General features: G+C 35.8%; 1 protein-coding gene across 3 annotated transcripts in view; it reads right to left on the bottom strand.

Moving 5' to 3' along the window:
* The window catches only part of UBXN4 (UBX domain protein 4), a 40218-nt gene extending 24913 nt beyond the window's left edge, over window positions 1-15305 (bottom strand). The window contains exons 1-5 of one of the 3 annotated variants that reach the window (XM_003763821.4): window positions 14313-15305; window positions 9863-9965; window positions 7829-7857; window positions 7053-7171; window positions 6121-6298 (exon numbers count right to left, since the gene is read on the bottom strand). In XM_003763821.4, the coding sequence (XP_003763869.1) occupies window positions 6121-6298; window positions 7053-7171; window positions 7829-7857; window positions 9863-9965; window positions 14313-14394 (511 nt within the window). In that variant the 5' untranslated portion in view covers window positions 14395-15305. Of the gene's footprint in view, window positions 1-6120; window positions 6299-7052; window positions 7172-7828; window positions 7858-9862; window positions 9966-13438; window positions 13624-14312 lie in introns of those variants that run through there. The other 2 variants (XM_031960017.1, XM_031960018.1) reach the window with 2 other exon arrangements.
* Between the last annotated feature and the right edge of the window lie 3625 nt (window positions 15306-18930).

Genomic DNA, 18930 nt, shown 5'->3' with positions numbered 1-18930 from the left:
TTTAGCACTTTTATTTCTCAGCCAGAATTAAATAGATAACACAAAGTTTAAGATCCAGTATGGTTAGGCCACCTTCCTTTGCATTTTTTCCCCCATTAATTCACTTTATATTCTTGATCTTTTGTTCTTTCAATAAATTCTGTTAGTTTTTTTCTAGCTCCATAAAATAAACTTTTGGTAGTTTGATTGGTATAGAACTGAATTAAGAAAATTAGAATTGTCATTTTTATTATATTGGCTCAGTCTATTAGCAATTGATATTTTCCCAATTATTTAGATCTGACTTTAAGTGAAAAGTGTTTTGTTTATATAATTCCCGGGTTTGTCTTGGGAGGTAGATTCCCAAGTATTTCACATTGCTGACAGTTATTTTAAGTGGAATTTCTTTTTCTATCTCTTGCTGCTGGATTTTGTAGATAATTTATGGAAATGCTGATGATTTAAGTATGTTTTCTAATATTCTGAAACTTTACTTAGGTTGTTAATTATTTCAAATAGTTTTTTAGTTGATTCTACAAGGATACAATCATACCACTGCAAAGTGTGATATTTTATTTCGTGAATGCTTATTCTAATTCCTCTAATTTCTTTTTCTCCTCTTATTCTAGCAAAATTTCTAGAAGATAACAGAATAGAAATAAGCTTATGAGTAATTAGGAAATAAAGTTATGATTAGAATGAGTTACAAACAAACTAACTTAACATTCTAGTTTCACATTTTTACTAGATTAAGAAAACACAAATCCCCAAACACAGCATATTCCTTGATTTTAGCAAAGCGTTTAACAAAATAATTACTAGTTTTGTAGACCAGATAGAGAAATATGGGCCAATTGATAGTTGTCCTATAAATGTTAGGTCAATTCTTAAGAATTAAAGAATCAATAAAAATGTTCAAGAAAAGCTGGACAAATGCTTGTTAAGAGTTACTGCTTCTAAAAATTTGGAGCTAGAAGAAACCAACTCCCTCTTTTCAAGAAAAGGAAATTGAAGCTCACAGACATTGAAAGTGACTAGATCAAAATTTGTTGCTGAAGGGAATTATGTTGGTTTTTTTTTGGGGGGGAAGGAGAGGTTTCTTGAGACAATTAGAGTTAAGTGACTTGCCCAGGGTCATATAGCTATGAAATGTTAAATGTCTGAGGCCAGATTTGAACTCAGGTCCTCCTGACTTCAAGGCTGGTGCTCTAAGCACTGCTCCACTTTGCTGCCCTGGGGAATTATGTTTTTAATATAGTCTTTTCCAACTCTTAAGAGTCTATGAAACTATGCCCTATAATCAAAGAACATTCATCAATGTCAAGCTAGCTCAAAAAATTGTTCAAATGTCATACATACTGCATACATATTGCATTGCCAATCTAAGGGAGAAGCCAGGGAGAGAAGAAAATAATTTTATGAAGATGATTTGGAGATGTGAATTTTGAATCAAAGATGAACATATATTCTTAAGAACTTGAGAAAGACTTTAGATTAAGGAAAAGAAAATTACTGAGGAAGAAGACTTCTTTTTTAGAAGTTAACTATTGGCTAAGATGACAGGAAAAGATAATGATAAATGCTGGAGGGGATGTGGGAAAACTGCAGCATCAATACAACTGATTCAACCATTCTGGAGAACAATTTGGAACTATGCCCAAATATGCCCATAATATCTGATCCAGCAGTGTTTCTACTGGGTCTTTTTCCCAAAGAGATCATAAAAAAAAGGAAAAGAATCCACATATGCAAAAATGTTTGTAACAGACCCTTTTTGTAGCGGTGGCAAGAAACTGGAAACTGAGTGGATGCTCATCATTTAGACAATGACTGAATGAGTTACAGTATATGAATATTATAGAATATTAATGTTTTATAAAAAACAATCAGCAGGATGATTCCAGAAAGGCCTGGAGAGACATGAACTGATGCTATGTGAAGTGGGTAGAACCAAGAGATCATTGTACACAACAAGATTATGTGATGATCAACTGTGATGGACATGACTCTTTTCAACATTGAACTGATTCAGGCCAATTCCAATAAACTCGTGACGGAGAGAGCCATCTGCCAGAGGAGCCAGAGAGAGGATTGTCAGTATTGAATGTGGATCACAACATAGTATTTTCACCTTTGTTACTGTTTGCTTGTTTTTTCTTTCTCATTGCTTTTTCCTCTTTTGATTTGATTTTTCCTGTGCAAGATGATAAACACAGAAATATATATATATATATATACATGTGTAGAATTTCATTATGTTTAACCTATATTGAATTACTTGGGGTTTAGGGGAGGGAGGGAGAAAGATTTGGAACACAAAATTTCCAAGGGTAAATGTTGAAAATTATTTTTGCATATATTTTGAAAAATATAAAGCTGTTGTTATGTAAAAAAAAAAAAAAAGTTAGCCATTAAAACAAATGAAAAGGAACAGAATTAAGTCTGTCAAAATGAGAAGATGCTAATGAGGTGAAAAAAATGAACAGCTCCAGAGCAGAAAACCCACACAGACCTGTACCACAGCAATCAGTAAACAGAGCTACTAAGAAAAATAAAAAAGGACTGAGGAAGTCAGTCCAGGAGGAAAATACTGGTTAAGAAAATATCTTCTTAACCAAAGACTTGGATTTCTAAACTACAGCTTCAAATACAGATATTTGGAATGAAGCACAACCAAGAAAGGCCAGTAAAAATGTGTTCGTTTACAGCTTAAAAATGTAATTAAAAGACTAAATTTAAAAGGATGAGTAATTGAGAAAAGTGTCTATTTTGACCAGATAAACTATACAGAATATAATGTAAGAAGAAAAAAATAGAATCGAGATGCTCCAAAACCTGTAAGAAATAGATTCCAAGAAAGGAACCAGTAATGACAACTACAGCCTCGGATGCCTCTATACAAACAAAATATGATTTACAAGCAAGGTGAAAAAGATTCTACTTAGAGGGCAAATTCAATTTCAGATATTTCACTAAGACTTGGGACCTATCATCAACTATGGCACTGACAAAAAACATTTTATTCAAAAGAAATAGGACACACAAAGGGAAAGAAAGTAGGAACCTAGTGGGCTTATGAATTAAGATATATTCATGTCTGAGAAGTCTGGGAACCAAAGGAGTTAACATGGAGATCAATGGAAACAGAACTAAACATGATAGAATACTACAGACTACCTAGATGGAACAAGAAAATAAATGAGAGAATCGAGAAACAGACCGCAAACTTCTCACAGAAATATATTATAGGGGACTTTAATTACCCAGACATTTTCTAGAGATTTCCTTCTACCAACAGCAGAGCAACTATATAATTTTTCTGGCTTGCCTTAATGACAATTTGCTTTTTCAATAGGCTGAATGAGGGGAAATGAAAGGAAATGCTATTCTTGACTTTGTCGCTGAAGTAGAAATGATGGAAAAATTATGGAAAAATGACTTCGCCTTACATTTCGTGACAAAGATGAGTACTAGATAGATTCTGACTAGATTTTTGGAGAACACACTTTTAGGGCACTGGACAAAATGCAGATAGGACTCTGGACTAAAATTTCTATAAGGAAGTCAACCCAGAAGGAAAAAGAAACTCAAAAACGAAGCTGCAGCAAGTACAATCAGAGAGAAGAGCTGTTTAAAGAGATCAATAAGACTACACAGCAAACTCAATGACCAACTTCTATCTTAAAAAGAAACAAGCCAAGTATAATAGAAGATTAATATAAAAAATGTAACAAGATCCCAAAAATAATTTCAATATAAAAAAGGATTAATATAAGAAGTCCTAAAGCATGGGATAAGCTGATACTGGTTAGGAAAGCTAATAAAAACAAAATTATTTTTAACTGTATACTGGTAAAAAGAGAAAGCTCAAAGAAGACACGGGATTGGTATTATGGATGATAACAATGAAGAGAAGGCAGACGGATTTGGTTGTCTGTTGTCTTTGGACTGGGGAAAAAAAACAAGGAAAAAAGCTAAAAAGGAGTTGAAAACCAAGATGATGAGTAACAAGATCATAAGAGATGATTTAGATGTTCGTAATGAGTTCAATTTCCCCATCCAGAAGAAAAATGTCTCAGGGTTCTGAAAGAATTGGTAAATACGATTGCTAAGACTCTATTAGTGATATGCCAAAGATTGTGGGGAACAAAAAAACAAACAAACAAACAAACAAACAAACAAAAAAAACCCAGAGGATTAAAGGGCAAATGTTACATCTAAGTTGAGTAACCCTGTCAAAAACATAAATAAGATTAGTTTGGTATTTTTTCTCTTTAAATTGATATCCTTTGTTTTTACATCACAGCTATTTATGGATGGTAAGATGTGAATGAAATGACAGGACACTTAGGTAGATTCTGTCTTAATGAATTACTAGACCCAAAGAGTAGTTGGTAAGAGTTCCATGGCAACTTGGAAAGAGATTCCCAGTTGAATATTACTGGGATTTGTGCTAGACTAACATTTTTAGCAGCAAACTGCATAAAGGCAAAAATGGTACACTTGTAAAATTTTTATGATGAAAAGCTAGAAGGAATAGTTACCATATGGGATGACTGAAGAAAATCAGTTTCACAAGTAAAAGACAAAGATGGGCACAACTAGATTGCAGCCTGTCTATAAAAGATGTGGGGGTTTTACTGGGCAGTGAGCTCAATAAGGTAGCATTGTGACATGACATACCATGAAAGGTATACTGTCAGCTAGGAATGGCTAAACAGGTTATGGTACATGAAAATAATGGAATGTTACTGCATTATAAGAAACAATTATTACAATAAAGAAACATGGGAAGATTATGAATTGTGAAGTAAGCAGAACCAGTAAAACAATAGACCTAATGAGTACAACAACAATATAAAAGGAAAGAGAAACAATCAAAAAGAAATGTTGTGGAATTATAATAACCAAGCTTGGCCCCAAAAATTGGTTATAAAAATATAGCTTTCTCCCTTCTTTGCAGAGCAGGGAACTATTAAGTACAGAACTCTACACATAATGTCAAGACCAAGCCTTTACTAGGCTTTTTTTTTTTTTTCTCTTTTTATTTAGGGGATAGCTCTTTGGGGTAGAGAAGGATAGATAGTGCAAGATGAATACAGGAAATGTAGGTGAAATAAAAACAAAAAACCTCAATAAAATTCTTTTTAAAAGGAGGGCATAGTGTGTAGACCTAGGGTGTTATTAATGAACTTGGCTTTTATCTTATCCTGGGAGAAGCAGGAAGTTAAAGGAACTCAATTCCAATTTAAGAATTTTCTAACAATTAAAACTATTCAAATTGATTAAGCAAATATTAATATTGATATCCTTTACACAAGGAACTAAACAATGGTGAAGATAGAAAAAAAGATTCTCACTAAAGACTTTACAATCTAATGTTCATGGTGGGAGTGCAAAGGGAGATGGGAGGATGACTAAAGGATATATAAGGTCTATCTAATGCTGGAAGATTGGGGCTGCCTCAGAAGGCTGTTTTGTTCAAAGATAACTGAAGTTCCCTGAGGGAGAAGATATACTCAGTGATGAGGAACAAATTGCCTCAACAAGTAATCGCATTATCACTCACCCTATTACCCTCACCATAGCATTAGAAATGTTCAGGCAGATGCTAGATAAGAATCAGCCACATTGGAGAAGGGATTAAGTGACAAAGGTCACTTCCCACTATTATATGCCATAACTTTAACTTTTTAATTTCTTTAATCACATACATGTTATCTTACTATAAAAGGTATGTTCCACTATGCTACTTTTTAAAAAATATATTCAAGAATGAAAGCATAATTGCCTCTATTCAGAACTTCCAAGAATTTTTAAATGTACTAACTTCCCTTTATATCTTTTGATATTCTCTTTTGAACTTGTACCTCTTATCTCCCATATGATCAGCCATTTCAGAGTTCACATACTGAGGAAACTTAAAAAATAAAAAAGTCATGATGGAATTCTCTGAATTACTATATAATACAATTTTTCAAGCAAGTAAATTCTATCTGGATTAGGATTTCTTATCCTGCAGTTGTCTTCATCCATTTAGGTAACTAAGCACAACAATTGTTTTTAAAGACATTACACATACACATAGTATTAACATGTGAATTGGATGGGCATGTCTAACAATAATAATATTAAAATTACCTATAGAAAAGCTTGATTGCGTGTCAGGAGATGTGGATGGTGTTTCACAAAGTTCTACATTTCTGGCTTGAGAATTTTCTGAAGTGTTGTTATGTTCAAAAGAAGAACAAGGGTTAGAAACTAGATTAGCTGATTGGCTCCCAATTCCAATCGATGCTTCACTTTTTAGTGTGTGCATCTGAAGAAAAACAAATGAGAATTTAATCAACACATAATGCTCTAAGCCTGTATTAACAGATAAGCCTAAAATGTGAGCCCAGATGATTTTTATTATGTAGGATTAAAGGCATGTGCCAAGACCTCCTGTAACACATTTAAACTAGCTTAAACAAAAGAATATCTATAATCTCTAAGAATTATTCCACAACTATATTATATTATAGAATTTTGTTATTTCCTGCAACATAAAAGGAAGACCCTTTAAAGACAACACTGAATTTCATTTAAATCAACTTTAAATTAATTTTTAAAATGAAAGAAAACAAGGGTATAAAACATGGCAGCTGTTAGCTCAGGAGAGTTTCTCTTCATTCTAACAGAATGCAGAAGGGGTGCAGCAATCAGAAAGAAGTAACAGTAAAGAACAAATGATTTTTTTACAGGAAGAAGAAAGTAAAAGGAACATAGAAGTATGCAGTACTGGAAACACAGGAAAAGAAGCAGGGACAAAAAAAGGAATATACACAACAGCCCTATTTATCCTACAGACATCAGTATTTTTAAAGGATGCTTCCTTTATAAGAATAGCTTGCAAAACCAAAACAAGGCTTATTATTATAAACTTTCTGATTGATTAATTAATTACCTTAAAGGTTCGATGTAATTGGCTAGTTCTAATAGAATAAGGGGCTTCAAAACCATTTCTGTACTGGTAAAAAAGAACCTCTGCATTTTCTTATTTTTATGACAAGTATACTTCTGCTATTTCTTACCTGTCTGACTTTGTGAATTCTGTTAACAAGCTCCTCTGCTGTAATGCTTCCTGCTATTACTTCCAAGGGAATTCCACTATCCCCTATAAAGAAACTGGATGGGACACATACTACAGGATCTGTGCAATAAAATAAAGGCTAACAAATTTATTTGAAAAAAATGGTTATTTTTATAAAATGCTGATGGTATACGAAAAAAAAGTTAAGAGCAGTTCCATTTTAATTTCTATGAATTGAGGCCACTTTTGCATTATAACCAATTATACTCTCTGACACTTACTATCAGTATGACCTTGGAGCTAACTCTTGTCTCTGGGCCTCAGTCTCTTCAGCTATAAACATGAGGTTAGGCTAGCTTATTAATCACTTTTTTAATAAAGTATTCTAACAAAGTTATCAAACCATAATCTTATACCTAAAGATGTATAATTTAATGCCCCTCATATCTGATTAAATAGGTCAGATGCATTGTTTCTATTCTCTTGACAAGTGACTCTCATTCTCTTCCCTTTATAACTGTCCTGGAAACTTCTTCTAAAAACTACAAGATGCCGCCCCTCTGTGGCTTCCCTGACACACACTGAATATGTCACACAATGAAACTGGCATATCTTGCACCATTATCATTTTAAATAATAGGTATATCACCATAAATAAAAATACATTACTTCTTAAAAGAAAAAGTTTTGATTTTTAAAAAATTTCATGAACTACTCAATTCATTAAAGTTATTGCCCTGAAACTTATATAACAATTTTTTTCCATTCAAAGGATACAGATTTGTGAGAATTGTAGACATGCTTCACTGTAAAACAAAACCAAATACATAGTGAATAGATTATTAAGAATGTTTTCTAAGTGCTAGTTTTTAAAATGAAAAGTTATTAGTGGAAAAAACACTGGGTTTGGAATCAGAGGACTTGATTTGAAGCTTGGCTCTGCTTATTACTTATGTGCTTTTCTTTCTTTCTTTGAGGCAATTGGGGTTGTGAATAGGGCTACACAGCTAAGATGTATTAAGTGTCTGAGGCTGGATTTGAACTCAAGTCCTCTAGACTTCAGGGATGGGGCTCTATACAATGTGCCATCATAGTTGCCGCCTGCCTATGTGCTTAAAATTTTAACTTCTGGGACACCATTTAATCATCTGCAACACAAAGAAGTTGGACCAAATACTTTCTAAGGTCCTTTCCAAATTGAGACTTGATGAATTATCCTAACTCACTAATTTCTCCAAGATAAAAAATCAACTAAAAGAGAAGAAAATCCCCACCAATTTTATTACATGTAATTTGAGAGTGATTTATATCCTTCTTTTCAGATGAATACAATCAGCAGTCACCTATGAACTGATCTGCTATATGCTTATTGCTAAACTCTCCAGAATTATTTGCACCAGATTTTCTCATAGGAAAATAGTGCTGAATTGCATTTAAAAAGCTCTTCTATAACAAACTTTCACTGATTAAGGCGACTGCTTCAAAAACCAAATTAATTTTTTCCCAAGAACTAAAGAATTTGTTTCATTTTCAAAGTTTGATAGATCCCACAATTACTGACATTTGATTATTTAATTTTACTTTAATTTCCAGTTTTTTTTTTGGGAAAGCAGAAAATACCGAGCATTTTAACATTTTACAATTCCACTAATCAATCTTACAGAGGCTATGAATATCAAGTGAGCAGTTTTTAGGGATAAATAGAAGAAATGGTTATATTAAGAGGAAAAGGAAAGCCACCTAGAGTATTACTTTCTTTCCAAAGAACAATTTCTCCTGATTGAATAATTAGGTTTGTACAATAGCTCAATTTCTATTTCCAAACAGCACCATTATCAATGCCTCAAAATCATAATGGGAGAAAAGATATATGGTTAAAGGGGGAGAGAGAGCACTGTCTTTAGGGTCAGAAAATCTAGATTCATATCTTGGTTCTACATATTTACCAACAAATCACCTAACTTTTTAATGGCTTTGGGAATGGGCTATCTGGTTAAAAAGCTATTGTGTGTTCCATGTATATATAAATGACCAGTTTTAAAAGTTACAAAAATATAAGACACAGCATGCTTATTATGCATAACATTTCTATTAACAAAGAGGATGTGACTCAAATATTGTATTACCTTCATTACCTGTGGTAGAAATAATACAACAAGCAAATGGATGTGTTCTAGGACAGATTCTCTAGCCAACAAATCTCCATGGAACACTCCTTTCCTCCCCTAGTCAAAATAGAACATTCCTCAAGAACTGGGGAACACCCTTTCAAGAGGATCTCTCCATATACATATGTAGGCAGTTACTTCCATACTCATAGATGGCTGAGCTATGTAAGCCCTGAAAATACCTGTGGTCCCTCCTTTTGGCTGAGCCTTGGCCCAAATGAAGAAGTCTTTACTTAAGTCCACTTCTCTTAGGATTGCCATCTCACACGGGACCTAATTTTTCTTTTATGGTTTGGAAGACCCTTTAGAATCTTACAGAAGTTTAGAGTCTTTATTATGAACATCAATTATCACTGTACTATAAATACGTGAAACACTTAGGCAAGCTATTGGTTAGAATATTGGAGAAATCAGATTTTACACTCTGGCAGACCATTAAAAGTTTAAACAGTTTCAATCGAAAATACTGATGAATCTAGAAAATAGAAGACATTAAGTTTCTAGCCTGTTAAAACATTCTAATCCCTGCCAAATCCAGATTCTTACAGTCTAAAGTATAATATGACATTGCATAATTACAGACTACAATAACTTATGACTAGAAAAGTTGAAAATGAAAAAAAACATGAAGATGTAAGCAAACCTTTTGGTATCAATTTTAATTGCCACAAAACTGTCCGAGGAAGCTTCTGTAACCTTTTCATCCTCCCAACTTTCAGCCATCTGTATAGACTGTTCATCATCACCTGTAAAACATTTAAAATGTTCTTAGAACCTAAAGATCTAATAATCCCAAATTTCTAATTCATGAATTTATTTTTTCTGGAGATAAATATCAAATGGGGGGGGGGAAGGACATTTCCTTGAAAGCTTAATTGCCATTAAGACAACTCTAAGATACCACTACACACCTGTCAGATTGGCTAAGATGACAGGAAAAAATAATGATGATTGTTGGAGGGGATGTGGGAAAACTGGGACATTGATTCATTGTTGGTGGAGTTGTGAACGAATCCAACCATTTTGGAGAGTAGTTTGGATCTATGCTCAAAAAGTTATCAAACTGTGCATACCCTTTGATCCAGCAGTGTTACTACTGGGATTATATCCCAAAGAGATTATAAAGAAGGGAAAGGGACCTGTATGTGCACGAATGTTTGTGGCAGCCCTTTTTGTAGTGGCTAGAAACTGGAAACTGAATGGATGTCCATCAGTTGGAGAATGGCTGAATAAATTGTGGTATATGAAAAATATGGAATATTACTGTTCTGTAAGAAATGACCAACAGGATGATTTCAGAAAGGCCTGGAGAGACTTACACGAACTGATGCTGAGTGAAATGAGCAGGACCAGGAGATCATTATATACTTCAACAACAATACTAGATGATGACCAGTTCTGATGGATCAGGCCATCCTCAGACAAGATCAACCAAATCATTTCTAATGGAGCAGTAATGAACTGAACCAGCTATACCCAGAAAAAGAACTCTGGGAGATGACTAAAAACCATTACATTGAATTCCCAGTCCCTATATTTATGCACACCTGCATTTTTGATTTCCTTCATAAGCTAATTGTACAATAATTCAGAGTCTGATTCTTTTTGTACAGCAAAATAATGTTTTGGTCATGTATACTTATTGTGTATCTAAGTTATATTTTGATATATTTAACATCTACTGGTCATCCTGACATTTAGGGGAGGGGGTGGGGGGGTATGAGGTGAAAAATTGGAACAAGAGGTTTGGCAATTGTTAATGCTGTAAAGTTACCCATGCATATAACCTGTAAATAAAGGCTATTAAATAAATTAAAAAAAAAAAAAAAACTTAATTGCCATGAATATCTAATATCTTTTCATGCCAAATATAAAAACTGTAATCTTCATAAAATATTTAAAATATTCTAAAGAATATTTTGAAACTGAAATGATATTCTTGCATATAGGATTATTTTCCTGATACATGCTCAAAATATAAAGCAAAAAGTATGACAGGAACAAAAAGTTCACAGGCATTAATTATATGACTTCAAAAAATAAGATTTTAATATACTGAATTTGTAAATAGCACCTTTCTTTGAAAGAGCTCAACATCTTAAATAAAATTGGATATCTGTTCATTCAAAAATCTCAACAAAGTAGAAAAGTATAAAGTGTGTTTTTCTCTCCTTTTACAGATAAGAATGATCTGTCTAAAATCACTATGCAAGTAAACAGTCTAACAGACACAATGACTCCAAAGTCTTCCTACGCTGCTTCCACTAGACTTGGTCATTTTCCTAAGTATAAAATGAAAACTCTTTTGCAATTTCATATATTCTTTTTGCTATATCTAAATTACCTTAGAAATCCTAATAGTTTTGTTGAAATATCATAATAATCTTAGTCTCATAACAATAACAATTCTGATTTTTTTCAACGTATATATGAAAATTTCACTAGTCAAAAACATGGACTAGTTATAGAATCTTAATAAGTAAAGGGTTATATGAATCAAAAGCTACCCCTAAAACCAAGATTCTTTAAAGCTTTAGAAATTGTCTTTCAAGTTTTCCACTGGCCTAAGTTTTGTTCATATTAAATATGTATACTGCTATTGTGGTCCCAGATCTGAACCCTGACTGGACATAGTTCCAGAGGGCTGGCAGATGGCATAAATTCCTACTTCCACTGCTTATATATTTGCAAAAGAGCTACAAATACTACTTTGAAAATCTCAGACTAGGCACAAGGGCTAATTTGCTCTAATTGTAGGAAGGCCAACAGTTTTTTGGAACAGGTCATTAGATAGGCACAGAAAGATCGCCAAGAATCAACGTACAAACCTTCCAACAAAACAGTCATTATTAGAATGCTAACTGAATGCAATATATTTGTCAGTATATAAAAAGAACTAAGTTCCAAAGAGCCAAGTTCTAAAGCAAGACTTAATATTTTATCCTATTATAAATATCTCCTTAATATGAATGGATTCCTAAGTATGTAATTATATCTAATCTAACCTCTGACACATCATTTTAAATCTAACAAAACTTTGAAGGGCATTTTCTTATAAAAGATATGTCTGCTTGTTCTGAACAAAGAACGAGTACCTTAACACCACAGAATGTTAGATTTCTTAATTTCTGTGCAATTTAAGTAATCGAGCAGTCCATAGTTATTCCACAAAATTGCCATGCTTTTATGGAATGAAAACAGCAAAGTGCATTTAGTAAAACTGCTATTTAAAACTTAATTTCTAGATTAAGAATAAAGCTGGCAAATTTAACCCCCAATGGTGATTTTATTTGTAAAATCTGAACAAAACTATTGAATTGTAAATCATTAGAACTATTTAAAACTTTAACTATACCATCAAACTCACATTATACTAAGGAATCAGAAGAGGGTTAAAGTTCTAGCTCTACTACTTATTATCTGCTTGTTATTTAACCTCTCATTCAGTTTGTTCTTCTGTAAAACAGGGATTAATAATAACTGCCTTGCCTACTTATAATAGGTTACTGTAAAGATCAAATTAATGTATGTGAAAATGCTCTGAAATCTTTATGAGTATAAAATATTATTTCAGTAAAAAATAATTATATGCCAGTTGATTTCCTTCTTTTCTGATACATTTCTTACAACAAAATAATTGTTTTAATTTATGTATACATACGATGGTAGGCACTATATGATCTCCAAAAACATGGTATAGAACGTATCAATTGAAATGATTCGAGATTAGTTAAAATGATCTTCCATTTGCCAGGACTTTAGAACTAAATTTTTAAAAATAGAAAAGTTCATCACCCCAGGAAAATCAGACTTTAATATGTTTTTATATATTTTCCACCTTGTTCTTGATTGCTATAAATGTCATTTTAGTGCTGTTACACTGTCCAAAAGAGAAATGGGAAAATGGAGAGTGTATTAATGCTATTAAACAAAAAATAACTAATAAATTCTGATCTAATAGTAGCCACAGATATTCTGTTGATTCCCATAATTCAAATCTGAAAAAAAAAAAAGCAGATTAGTGTTAAGACACACTGAAAATCTGAGTGACAGCAATAAAACGTGAGAACGTGGAGACAAATAAACCTGTGAGCATAATTAAAGAAATTAATTAAGCCACATTTTTAATTGTGACAAATGGCTGAGAGGTTTAAAAAAAGGGGAAGGGAGAATGTGAAAAAAATTAAAAAAGGATTTTTTTTTTTTTTTTTTTACTCACCTTACAATAATACTTTCACATTCTATTGCTCAAAAGTTTTGGATTTCCTAAACTAACAACGGTAACTAAGATCATCAGGTGGTTTTTCTTTGTTGTTTACCCATGACACAGCTTTCTTCCTGGTCTTCCATAACTTAACATGAGTATGATCACTCAGCTAACTTCGTCCCTGCCTCCATCCAAAACTTCTGGAAGTAAGTGTGTGTCGTTTTAAAGCATTCTGAAGTTGTAGGTGAGGGAAAGCTTTCCCCAATACCTGTATTCATTAGCTACCGGAGGAGGCTATGCAGTCCGCACCAGCACAGCGGTTTAGCTGGGAAATGACATTTCCTCTGACCCATCCAGCTGGGAGAATGCAGGTAGAGGGGGGGCAGAGCGAAGCGGAGGCGAGAGAAGAAGGTAGAAAAGAACCCCATGACACCACTGCTCCCCCTTTCCCCTCCCCCGCCCCGGCTGTCTCAGAAAGCCAGGCCAAGGGACGGACCTGGCCCGGAGCACTTCTCGGCAGGAAAAGGACGAAGAGCTGCAAGAGGCTGTCTGAGGTCAGGGGTATTTGGGCAAGAAGGGGAGGGGGAAATTAGGGGGAGTTGGACCGTGGGGAGGAGAATGGAGAGGAAAGACGAGAAGAGAAAGCTACCTCGGCGCCTCTCAACGTTAGAAGGGAAGCGAGGCGGAGGATAGAAGGGGGAGGTCAAGTTGGCCCCGGGGAGCGTGGGGGGAGTGACGAAGGGACCCCCTGCGAGCCGGCCGTCACGGGCAGGGAGCCCGGGGACGGACCCTGGGAGGCTGGGGAGGGCTTGGCAAGTGAAGGAACCCGGGACAGCGAGGCTGGGGAGTGGGGAGAGGTGGCCGCGGCCTGGGACGCCCCCTTCACCTGCCACGAAGACCACGAAGACCGCTCCACTCTGCTTGGCCGCCGCGATGGCGGCCGGGATCGCGCCCTGGAACCACAGCATCGTCCCGCTCGGGCCCGGACGGACGGACGGACGGTCAGATGGACAGAAGCCCGGCAGCCGTCGCTATCGCCCCCGCGTCGCCCGCTCTGCTTCACCGCAGCCGCCGGGCAGGCCGGCAACCAGGGCCCCCGCCCCCTGACACACAACACACGCACACACAACTCCCCCCCTACACACACACACACACACACACGAACACACTCCCTTCAGCCGTCTCCCAGGGCGCGCGCACGGCGTGTCACGGGCACGGCTCTCCCGTCTCCGGGTCTCGTCCCAGTCAGTAGAACCCGTCGGGGGCTCCGGCAGAGTGAAAGAGGCCCCGGAGTACGTGTGGCGTGACGCGAAGGCACGTACAGGCGCGCGCGTGCCCGTCGAGACCGGGGCCGAGGGAGCCGAGGTAGGAAACTGGAAAGGATGACTAACCGCTCGCACGCGCCGACTCGTTCCCCCACTTCCCCTAAGGGATCACGGGAATTGTAGTTTTGAGAGGGGCTCCGCCCATGTTGAAATGAGTCAGGGCTAACTGTGATTTCATCAGCTCAGATCTGTCTCGCTATAAGAGCACCCCGGGCCTGAAGCGGAATTAGAACGACGCGGAAGAGAAGGAAAGCGGCCTCCGTCATTGTCAGAAGCAGGTGGCTTCTGCCGGGTCTGCCTGCCGCTCCTCTGGGAGGCCTCCCTCACAGAGCTCTGTCCTCTCTGGACCTCACACCCTCCATCTGCCTAGACTAGGAGCATGGCGTTCTGGCAAAGAAGGAGAGCCTGGCCTCTCTCGGTCCCTCCGAAGGGCCTTGAGAAGGGAGGCAGAGGCGGTCGGTCACCACCATGGGAAGGGGGACAGGGGAAGCAGGAGACACAGGGCCCCCCGCCTACCCTCAGGGAGCTCCTGGTCCGGTTGCGGGGTGGGGGGAGGAGAGAGACTGACTTTGATGGATCTGTGATGTCATCAATGTGGATAGGCCCCTCCAAACCTCATCCTCTGCTGCCCGGGCTCATGGCCCCCAGAAATGCTCCTCGGGGGAACCCCCCACCCCCACCCCCGCAAATGCTGGTGCTCTTCCTTTCCACCACTGGAACTCTCTCCTCTGTCCATCTATCCCTCCTGGCTCTTGTTACACTGATACCTTGATGCCGGTCCTTTCCAGGCGTGTATGTTTTCAAGCTATTAATTGCTTTTAAGTCATCTGTGGTGATAAGGCTGCACAGTTTCCCCCCTCAGTGTCACTCGCTCGCTGTCCCGAGTAACTCACCATCTGATTTTTCAGTGACTGGTTTCTAATGCAGGAGGAATATTGGTGTTCAAAAAATGAGGTGTGTGATTTTGTGTTTTAAGGAGAAAGTTGTGAATCATTGAAAGCTCAGTTCACCTTCCCAAATGCAATATAACCTTATTTTCTCTTCCTTCACAATTTTGAGCTGGTTTGTTGTTCATCTTACGTCCAAGTTTTGCACAACTCATACACACAAACATCCACATGAACCAGCTCTGTGGGCTGTCCGTTTAACTACAATTATATAAGTCTTAATCTGCTTGTTTTTTCCTATTTACTTGATATAAGTTGCACAATGGGATCTGCAAACAAAAACATTTGGAAATCTCATGAGAAAACCCCTCCATGACATCCTTTTAAAAACATAATTCAACCTGCTTCCTGCCTTGACTGAAATCAATAATGAGAAGATTGATGAAGTTATCTTTATTGTTCCATGTTTCAAGGAGTTTTTTATTTTATTTTATGATTTTGACATATAAATGGAAGATAACTTGTTAGAGGAAAGCTTTTAAGAATAAAATTTCTTTAATTGTAATATAGTTGACAAAAAAAAAATGCCCACCAAGATTTAAGCTTACTAGATTTGACTTAATTTAAAAATTTTTTAAAGCAACATTAGTTGCTTTTTATATCAGTTACTTTTCCCTAACTGTACCACCCCTACTGAATTCTTCTTTACAACTAAAGAAAGCATGTAAGCAAAACCAGCAGACCCAAAAAATCATGTCTGATAAAATATATCACAATCTTCATAGTCCCCTACCTCTCTTACTGAAAGAAGGAAGGTGTATTTCATCATCAGTGTGAGGCTGAGGTTAAATCATTAAATTTAACCACAGTTCTATTGTCTTTTCATATTTTTTAATTGAATAAATAAAGCATTTATTAAGGACTTTTGTAACTATAAAGATGTTTGTTGCATGCTGCAATTTGTGAAAATCTACCTCTTGGAATACAGAAAACATCATAAAAAGAAAGATTCTCTTTTTCATTGATAAACTCATTAGATCATAAATTTAGAGCCAGAAAAGACTTTAGAAGTCATTAAATCTTCATTTTACGCTTGAGGAAACTGAAGAAAAATGAAGTTAAATGATTTGCCTCAGGTTCACAAAAGAGAATGTCTCAAGAAGTATTTAAACCTAGCTCTGTTTCTAATAATAATGAGTGCTTTACAGTTGTCACATTTGATTCTTACAACCATTAAAAGTCGTTTAACAGATGAGGAAACTGAGGCAAATGTTAAATTATTTGCTCTTGGTCACATGATAACAAATCATAAGTTGTTATTAGAGCTTAATACTATGGTTTATTGTACAAAACTCAATGTAATCATACAATCCAGTATTTTCTAGGACACTCTTGATTTTAAGAAAAGAAAGTATACTTTTCATTGAGCTATGCAAAAGGAAGAATTCTTTGTCAGATCTCGTCCTAATTTTTGGTTTTTCTAATTTGATAACTATATATTAGGCACTGAGTTGTTTTCCTAGTACAAGTGATTTTTTTTTTCCTGGATCAGTCTTGCTTTCACTTCTTTCCCCTTATGAAGTACCGTGGAATGGGAAAGTACAAAGATGTAATGAGTAGAATATTAAACTTGAACTTACAGTATTTTAAAAAAAATTTCTCTTAGACTCTAACTATGGATAAGCCATTCTGTTTCTCAAGATGCATTTTCACATTTTTTCAAATCAGAATCCTAATGTTTATTAGTACCATTCATGCCTTAAAGTGATATATAAATTACTTATTATATATTATGGAACAGGGATATAGTACGTAGCTACAAAATAATTTTTCTGGTCTGGAACCATTTGTGGGGTTTGACCCGTAACTTTTATTTTATCAGGTATAAACTACTGCGCTTATGCAAACTTTTTAAAAAAGATTTTTAAAGCTTATAACTGTTAATACCAAAGTCATTTCCTCTGAACTACATTCCCTTCCATTGACTCCATTTTTAAAACTAAAAACAAAACAAAACCAAAAAAAACCAAATAAATATAAAAACAAAACTAAAAGCAAAACCCAGACATATAACACATCTGGTAGGTGATACCACAATCCACATCCATAGTCCTTGCCTTTTAACTGAAAGGATTGTGTTTCATAATTGGTCCTCTAAAGCTGAAGTAATTAGCCAGATTATGTCTTTTCATGTTTTTATTCACCTCAATGAATGAATAAATAAAAGTATTTATGGAACACTTACAATGTGCAAAGCACTATACTGAAAGCTAGGGATACAAATAACACAATCCCTGCTTTTTAGGAGCTCTTACTCTAGGGGAGAAAACACATGGAAGGTTTCCAGAGCAATTCACATGGAAAGGTCTTATGGTTCATAGGATACAGCAGCAAAACAAACAGTACCTCCTCCTCTTCAATATCACTTTCACTGATAAAATCAGTTTCTGATATTGAACAATTTTTTCACTTTCAAGAATTTTGGTGACAAGAACTTTTCTTTTCCAGGTCTTCCATAGATGTGGCTGTAACACCAGCAGAATAGAAGTTTTGATGGTTCTCCTGATTCTACTTTCTACTTGATCATTAGTCTATACAAATTTTCCCAATTTTCTCTAAATTCTTCATATTTATCTTTGCTTATAGTCCAATGGATAGTGAATGCCATTATATTCACATACCAAAATTTGTTTAACCATCCTCAATAGGCACTCACTTTGTTTCTAGTTTTCACTTCCACAGAAAATGATGCTTTTGAATATTTTGTGATACATATATATTTCATCCAGACTTGAGAAGTAAAGAAAAGCTTGAAAACAGATATGAATACTGAGGTAATCTAATACAGTAGGAAGAACACTAATCTTGCAATTAGAACACCTGGACTTAAACTATATCTGCTGATAATGATTACCTATGTCATCTTGGTTAAGTCCTCATTTTTCTCACCTAAATAATGAGAGGATTGGAAGGGGCTCTGAGGTCCCTTCCAGTTCATGCTGGATCCTATGTACCTGAATGCAGGAGCTGCTGGATCACAGGTACAATTGTTAGTACTGATCATTTCCAAAGATCAGTTTCTAGCCATGTTTTTATTATGACAGCTACTTTTCCTAAGAGAAAACAAAAGCAATGTACAAACAAATTTGTTTTCTAAATAATTTTACATAATTGTTTTGTAATCAAAGAAGGGAAACACTTTGTGGTTAATTGCCTTTAAGAAGAATTTTTCTACTTCTAGCTGAGGCTTTTCATGAAATGGCCTGAACCTTAAATTTGCTTCATTAAGCTG

This window comes from Sarcophilus harrisii, chromosome 3, assembly GCF_902635505.1.
Source record: "Sarcophilus harrisii chromosome 3, mSarHar1.11, whole genome shotgun sequence".
Lineage (NCBI taxonomy): Eukaryota > Metazoa > Chordata > Mammalia > Dasyuromorphia > Dasyuridae > Sarcophilus > Sarcophilus harrisii.
Note: the sequence above shows the minus strand (reverse complement) of the source record. Positions and strands in the feature narration are given on the sequence as shown.